Here is an 8336-nt window from a genome sequence, read left to right on the forward strand (position 1 = left end):
TCAATGTTTTTTTTTTTTTTTTTTTTTTTTTTTTTTGTAATAAATCGTTTGATTTATTACTAGGAGTGGTTTAACCAGGAAATGTGTAATTTGATTAGATGATTAATGCGAAGCTCGTTTCTCATTTACATAGGAGTTCTGATGAATTTGTAGTATTTGGGTTTGGATGAAGTGTGTGAGCACTGAATTTAGGCTGAGAATTTTTTAGTGTTTCTTTTTCAGAGGTCATTATTTATAGAAAATATTCATTGGTGTTCCAGGAATGTTATTAATAAATATTTACCTATGGTATAGTAGTTTCAAGGAAGCACCATATAAAGCACAGGGATCTTAACAATAGAAGGGATGGCTGGGTCAAAATGGACCCATTAGCAATTTTCCAAAAAATTAGATTCATTCAAAATTAAAAAATTTTTCACTTTCATTTCACTTTTTTTGGAAAATTGCTAATGACCTTGGCAGTAATTCTAGCATTATAATACACTTTCTGGAAAAAATTCAAATTAGCTGTCTGAATATCAAACATAGCATAATTTATCTCAAACGGAGCACAAAAATTTGTCCAACGAATTCCACTAATTAAAAAAAAATGAAAAGTATGAAACCCCCTCCTTTTCTGTCTTCGTCAAATTTACACAGAAGAAGAATTTACAATATTTACTCCACGTCCACGATTGCTATCAAAATTGCCACTCATCGATCAGACTGTCCTCGCTACTCTACTCGTTTTTGCCTCCATCGCTCGGTGTTCGCTTCCTATATACACAATCTAACTTCGCTGACCTAATCTTCCGTCTGTTCAGCGTTCAAGACGCTGCAAAAATGCCTAGCCTGAAAATCTAATCGTACGCATATTCTAACCTAAAAAAAAAAAACGTACATATCCACATAATTACCTATAATTTGTCGCGTTCCTTGGAACTGAAATTAAAAAGGAAAGAAACATATCGCGTCGTTGACGTGTTTAATCGATCGCTCGGACTAGTCGTGCCGCGATAAATAAATAAATCGCGGATAGATACGCGGCGTGAACGAGAGGGGCAATAAGAAGGTGCGTGAGCGTCCATTAGACTCTCTTAGACCTTCTTGCTACCTTGCCGCGGGCGAACGTTCGACGTTATCTTCGTGGACGTAAAAGCGACCGGTTCGACTATTAGTTGGTGCGGCATGATGTCATGCTCGGAATAAGTTACGAAGTCACATCGGTCGCTTTCACGAGCAGTTACGAAATTTCGAGGCTCCGCTCAAGGTCACGCTGCCGCGTTTCCGCAACTTTTCCGAACGTTTCCGCGCGACGCGAAAATGCGTCACGACGAGTGACACCTGATTTCGGAGCTCGTGATCGTCGTCCTTCTTGGTTCTCCCCGGTTGACGATTACGAGCAGCGGCGATGTACAAGAGAAAAATAAAAATGAGTCTTGCAATCGGGTAGGTGTAGAAAGTTTCACGGTGAAATCGAAAGTAACTGTAACCGATGACATGCCGTGAAATCTTGGTACGTGCGTTTCGATCGAGGAGAAGGAGCAGAAATTATGGTGTCGATCGCTGTGTGTAGCCGATCGTGAAGTGACAGAAGTTGAGGGAGTTAGCGGTGGCTGATGTATCAGGTCTTTTGGTATTAGGAATTCTTAATTATAAAATTAGGTATTATCTTAACCTCCTCAGGGACACCGACACATATGTGTACCTTTAAATTTTCCGAAAATTCCAACATTTGCGATAGAGAAAATATGAAAAACACAATCTCCTGAAATCTACAAAAATCTCCTAAGGAGAGTAGTTTAATTGCTATCGATTTAACATGAATATAAATATAACTACATACAAAATTAGATCAGATTAGAAAATCGTCCCTGAAGAGGTTAAAGTATTAGGAATTTTATTATTTAGATCGATATTTCTAAGGAATCTTTAAATTTGATTAAAAAAAAAAAAAATGTAAGTACAGTAAATTCTCTACAAGTGTCAGTCAGTTTGGATTCTACAAGTGTCACTATAGATGGCCCTACGCCTAGGCTGCGTCATTCCTGCGCCTATGTAACGCTACACCACTCGGTTTCTTTTACGAGATTTCACGGCTCGACAATTCATAATAGAAAAATATAATTTCTTTAATTTTACTTTTTTTCATCTGAAATTTTTTTTAACATGTTGGTGCCTCCAACTGGCAGTCAAACAGTAGGCCGACTCTATGTAATGTAATACAAGGCGCCTGTTTTATCTCAATACAGTGAAATATCTGGCGTAACAGTGAACGTGTTAATAAGCAAATGTTGTTCAAATAATGTCGTGTTTGATGTCATTTTCATCAGAAAAATCTCATCAATATGTTAAGAAAAATTTCGGGATAAAAGCTGTCCTTGTCCTACGTTCGGCAAACTACAAAGGCGGGCGCGAGGCTCGAAAACGTAGTCCCTAACTCTACAAGTGTCAGGTTTAGGTTCCTTGCGGACTGACACTCGCGGAGAATTTACTGTACCTTCTCATTCTATAATACAACTTTTCTTCTATTCTTTTTTCTTTTTCTTTTTTTTGTGAAAGTATTGTGACGTCGCTATAGTATTTCCCTTGATTTTTATTTAAATATTTTTCGTTTTCGGTAAGAATATATTGGATAGTTTGTAATTTTTGGAAATTTTGAAAGCAGTAGAATTAGAATTTTGGGATTAAAATACTGGGTGACGCATATAAAACAGAGACGAAACGTAAAATACAGTTTTATTTGGTAATAACGTGTTGTATATTTGAGTTAAATTTGGTATCGTAAATGAACGGTATCTTTAACTTGAAATGACTTTAATTTTAACCATTTGCACGTTTATCAGTATTTTTATTTCTGTTGGAAATATGACTTTTAAACTGCATTTTACGATGCAGGCGGGTTTTATGAGCGCCGTCCAGTTGCAATGATTCAAAAGAGCTATATCAAGTTTATGGAATTAGTGACAGGTGAAAATACAAATGCTGATACTTCATAGAATTCGTTTTTATTTTGATATTTAAAAAAGTCCAATTATTTTTTGAGTTTACTTCTGGGTGAAAATATAATTTTATACGAGAAATTGCATTACAAATGTATTCCTTTGGATTTCGATTTCTTCACTCTAGGAAGCCGAAATTGTTGGAAGGTTTAATTTCGAATTTCAAAACGGTGTAATTTAATTTCAATAAAAAAAGTAAATGCAAGTACTTTCTGACACAAAAACATTATTGGCAATCTGCACAAATTATTTTATTAAAAAAGATTAAAAGTAAAACCTCTAAATATTTTTCGACAAACTTTGTGGCCATTTTTTTCCCCTTTTTGGGCTTCCTAGGATTAGTAAAGACCTTCACGATTTTATGATACTGTTTCAGTGATTAATTGCATTATTGGCAACCTGCACAAGTGATCTTATAAAAAAGATTAAAATTAAAAATTTTTGACATTTTTGGATAAACTTTGTCCCCATTTCTTTCCCCTTCTTTAAGGTTCCTTAGATTAATAAAGACATTCACGATTTCACGACACTTCTTCAGTGATTAATAACACTATTGGCAATCTGCACAAATTATTTTATAAAAAAAAAAAAAAAATTAAAACTTCTGAATATTTTTGGACAAACTTTATGCCCATTTCGTAGCCTTTCTTGAGTTCCCTAGGCTTAACAAAGACCTTCGTTTCACTTTCTCCACTCATCAATGTCTGGAAACATTGAAATCTAACAAAACGGTTCTATCGATTGCAGAACCACGACGCTGGAGCGCTGCGGACGTAGCTGCCTGGATACAATGGGCCAGGAGACAACTGCAATTGCCCTCGGTGCCATTGGAGAGCTTCAACGTGGACGGTACTACGTTGGCTTCCCTCACCGAAGAGGAATTCTGTCAGCGAGCCCCTCAGGTGCGTTCAGAATAATCTTCACAAAGATTGACCGTGCACTGACTTATGTCGTTCGCCTGGCACGTCTGCTTGAAATCGGCCAGCGCATAAGTCGCACTTTCAACCGGTACCGTTACGCAACGGCTGGGCTGTGCTGAAGGCAGGCTAGCACAGCGACGATTATTCGTGGACCGTTTTAACGAAGCAATTAGTCGATGGAATTTCGTGGTGTTTCGATAAATTGCCGGTGCAAACGTTCGATTGACGGATGATTGCCGCTGACGATAAACACGCGTCATCTTGGCGATGACGTAGAACGGCTGAATAAGAGAATCATGCTGAGAGATGAGGAAGTTTCATTGTTGTTGTTCCTTGATTATTTATAATGACAGCTGAATAGCGTGTCTTCTTGTCAGTGTCTCGATTGGAATTGTTGGTTGGGTTTTTGGACGTGTTGACTCATCGTAGAATTGTTAACAGCTGTTATATACAGGGTGTCCAAAATTTTTTTGGATCAAACTTTGTCAGTATACTCTATGGGTGTAAGTGAGAAGAAAATGTTATATGAACATAGGTCGTTTGAAGCTTTGTTAAAAAGTTACAAAGAAAATACGAAATACGATGAGGTTGCTATGGATACGAAAGAAAAATGGCACCGGGAAATGATGCGTTCAATACCTTGAACGATCTCTGATCATAAATACAGTTAGCATAAACAGGCTAGATGTACTTACATATCGCTGATTCATTCCTATTTTGTATCATAACCTCAAATATCATTCTCTTCGTATTTCGTATTTTTGTTATAACTTTTTAACAAAGCTTCAAACAACCTATGTTCATATAACATTTCTTTCTTACTTATACCCATAGAACACACCGACAAAGTTTGATGAAAAACAATTGGGACACCCGGTATATTACTTTTCGTGGATAAAAATAGGTGATGAGAAACTAGGAAAATGGAATTTTGCATCTTGAAATATATGTTTGAAATTAAAATTGGACGTTCGTCTTTTTTATTTTATACAATAGATTCAGTCTGTTGATTCTAGCAACATTTATAAATTCGTACCTTGATAAATTTGCAAAGTATAGTGGAAAAAAATTGACAGAATAATATACCAATTAATCAACCATATTACATTACTAAAAATAAGCCTTTCACTAATTTATCAGACCCTTGGAGAAACGAGATTCGTTTATAATTAGTCAAACAAATAAACAGCAGTGAAAGTGAAACACTTCGATGAAGTACGATTACAACACGCGTGCAATATTCTCGCTCGTTATCTACGATGTCGTCTCCGTCGACATTTTTAAAAGAGGTTATCTCGGTGTCGTCCCAAGAATTTACAACAGATTTCGTTTTTGGTGTTATCATTGTCGGAGTCCTCCTTTTCAACAGACAATGCATTCAACAGATACTTCCAGGTTACGTTATTCGACCGTCGTTACCAACATTTAAATATAGTCGCTAATTGACGGTGGAACAATTGAAACGGTTAGAAAAAACTAGGACCAAAGAAAACCTGACACATACTTCCAAGAATCTCGTCCGATAAGTGTGTTTAAAAATACTCAGCTACCTAATCAGGAAATCTCAGAAGAGTAATAACTTTCGTATGATGCAAACACGGTATTTCCAACTTGAAAAAAAAAAGAACTAAAAAATTCCCCAGGAATTCTAATATACACACGTTTACACATAATACTCGCGTTAATACTTCGATTTTATCTCACGAGATCTGCACGACCACATTTGTACGAGCAGCATTGTGCTTTCGTTCTCGTTGCTTAAAAAACAGAAGAAAAAGGAACGAGAAGAAAGGAAAAAAAAAATGTATAAAATAATAGCAGCCCTGTTGTTGGGCCCGTTCGATAAAGAAACTAATGGCGCGAGTAGTCACTCGAGAAACACTCGCGGACAAGGTCCGGTGAAAGTGAATTTCCTGGAAATCGGTGTGCGTCCACGTTCCTTCCTCGTAATCCATACACTGGACAGGCCAGAAGGAACGACGCGACGGCATGAGTAAGCAACTGGCGTAATAATACGGTTTGTGCCGCTTAACGGAACCAGGATTCTCCCCCGATATACCTTTTGTACGTCGCTGGAATACGTGCTTTTATCCTCTTGCCGATTGCAGATTTCTGTACTCCACTCGATAGACCGTTATTGAGTGGACTGGACGAGCCTTAAACTGAGGATCGTCGAGTTGAACCACGAATGCAAATACTGAGAGTTAGAGGCGGCCATTTGTCTCGTGGGAGATCGGCTGTAGATGCGGTAAACGTTATTCCTTCCACGTCTCTGGTATTTACCGTGGAAGATTGGATTTTCAATATGGAGGAAGTTTTAGATCTGGTTTTCGATTTTATAGTTTTTATTGAAACACTGTTTTCACTTCTCTCTTTTTTCTTAGAAATCATACGTAATATCGTCTAATTGTTCAGCTCAGTTTTGTAGGTTAGGTTAAACCAAATTTTCGATTTAATAGTTTTTATTGACAAATTTTTTCAACTTTCTCTTTTTGGTTAGAAATCATACATAATCTCATCTAATTGTTCAGCTCAATTTTATAGGTTAAGTTAGACCAGATTTCCAATTTAATAGCTTTTATTAACAAATTTTTTCACTTTTCTTTTTTTGGTTAGAAATCATACGTAATTTCATCTAACTGTTTAGTACAGTTTTATAGGTTAGGTTGTCTCGTTAGATAGGTTAGGTAGATCAGATTTCCAATTTAATAGTTTTTATTAAAGAATTTTTTCTCTTTTTGGTTAGAAATCACACGTAATTTCATCTAATCGTTCAGTACAGTTTTATAGGTTAGGTTGTCTCGTTAGATAGGCTAGGTAGACCAGATTTCCAATTTAATAGTTCTTATTAAAGAATTTTTTCACTTTTCTCTTTTTGGTTAGAAATCACACGTAATTTTATCCAATTGTTCAGCACAGTTTTATAGGTTAGGTTGATACGAATTTATCGTCCGGTCAGTTTTCAACTAGCGCCACTTAAGTAGTCGCGATGGAGACAAATACTTTGGACGTTTGAAAGATTGGATTTTAAATATGGAGAAAATTTTAGACCAGATTTTCCACTTAATTGTTTCAATTAAACGATTTTTTCACCTTTCTCTTTTTACTTAGAAATCACACATAACCTCGTCTAATTGTTTAGCGCGGTTTTGTAGGTATTTTGATGCAAATTTATCGTCCGGTCGGTTTACAACTAGCGCCACTTAAGTAGCTACGATGGAGACAAATTAACTCCTGTTAACGTGAATGTAAAATGCCTTCGTCTTGATTTAGTAATTATTGCTTGAGTTGTCACGCTCACGTGCTGCCCGTCTGCGTGTAGTTTTAGCTTCCGTTTAGCATAATTACGGGGTTTTAAGAGGAGAGAATGATTTATGGTAGTTCTATGTTTGGAACGTCTTTCCAAACTTCTCTCTTACTTTCTTCCTTCCTGATATTTCAACTAATTTTCATTTTTCACAACATTTCAACCAACTTTTACCATCTTTCTTTTCTACTTGTAACTCCAAAGTACCATCATTCGTCACCTCTCTGTTATTGCCAGAAAATACGCAATTTTTACCATTAATATATTCAAATCTTATTCCACGTTTCGAGGAATCTCCGCTTCTTTATTTCGCACTTAGCAAAATTTATCGAAGTGAGTCACCGCGAACGATTCCCAAAAATATCACACTTCGCTGTCCTCGCGATTAAACGGCAGAGGGTAATAAGCCCTGATTAATCTGCCAAATGAGTATCCAAAGTTCGGTCCAGATAATGGTCGCGATTCACGATCGAACGTGGTGGAATTGTGCAATGTAAAAGGTTAACCGTCCAGTTCGTGAAAACCGGTGCTTTCGATACGCGAATGATCCCCGTTTCTCGAAAATCGTACGTGGAAAACGCAATGTAAATTAACGACGAACAGACTCCGGTGTACTTGGATTAGCGCATCGAGTTAGGCAGTCATGCATAATGGATTCAGCTTTACGTCTTGTAATTGGATAATTACACCACGTTGCATCCGCAGTTGATTCGCCAGCATAGGATCTCATGATCTCACGGTCATGCCGCTATCTACTTACAATTTCGTGAATTCTTCTTCCTTCGTTCACGTGCCCTTTCAGATCAAACTACCTGTTCAGATTTCCTCCTAGACGCAATAATCATCCCTTTCGAAGGTTTTCAAGGGGTAGAGTTCTTTTCGTTCTTGTTCGTCGATTACATTCAGATGAATTTTGAAGAAATGTTTTATTTTTTCTTTTGTTAACACTTTTGTGGAGATTCTTATATATTGAATTTAATTATTATTGTGTGTGTTTGAAAATACGTACTATTTTTGAGAGCTGTTCATTGAAATTTTGCTAACCAGTGCTACCAAAAAAATTAGTATGAAATTTAAGTAAATTTAGATTTAAATAAAATTAAAATTAAAACTTTTTGTTTTGTTAAA

General features: G+C 36.5%; 1 protein-coding gene across 1 annotated transcript in view; it reads left to right on the forward strand.

Annotated features, from left to right (window-relative positions):
* The window catches only part of LOC108576255 (DNA-binding protein D-ETS-4-like), a 129096-nt gene that overhangs the window by 109647 nt on the left and 11113 nt on the right, over positions 1–8336 (forward strand). The window contains exon 5 of the mRNA XM_017939217.1: positions 3729–3883. Coding sequence (XP_017794706.1) covers positions 3729–3883 — 155 coding nt within the window. The remainder of the gene's footprint in view (positions 1–3728; positions 3884–8336) is intronic.

The sequence above is a fragment of the Habropoda laboriosa genome, unplaced genomic scaffold (assembly GCF_001263275.1).
Source record: "Habropoda laboriosa isolate 0110345459 unplaced genomic scaffold, ASM126327v1 scaffold36, whole genome shotgun sequence".
Taxonomy (NCBI): domain Eukaryota; kingdom Metazoa; phylum Arthropoda; class Insecta; order Hymenoptera; family Apidae; genus Habropoda; species Habropoda laboriosa.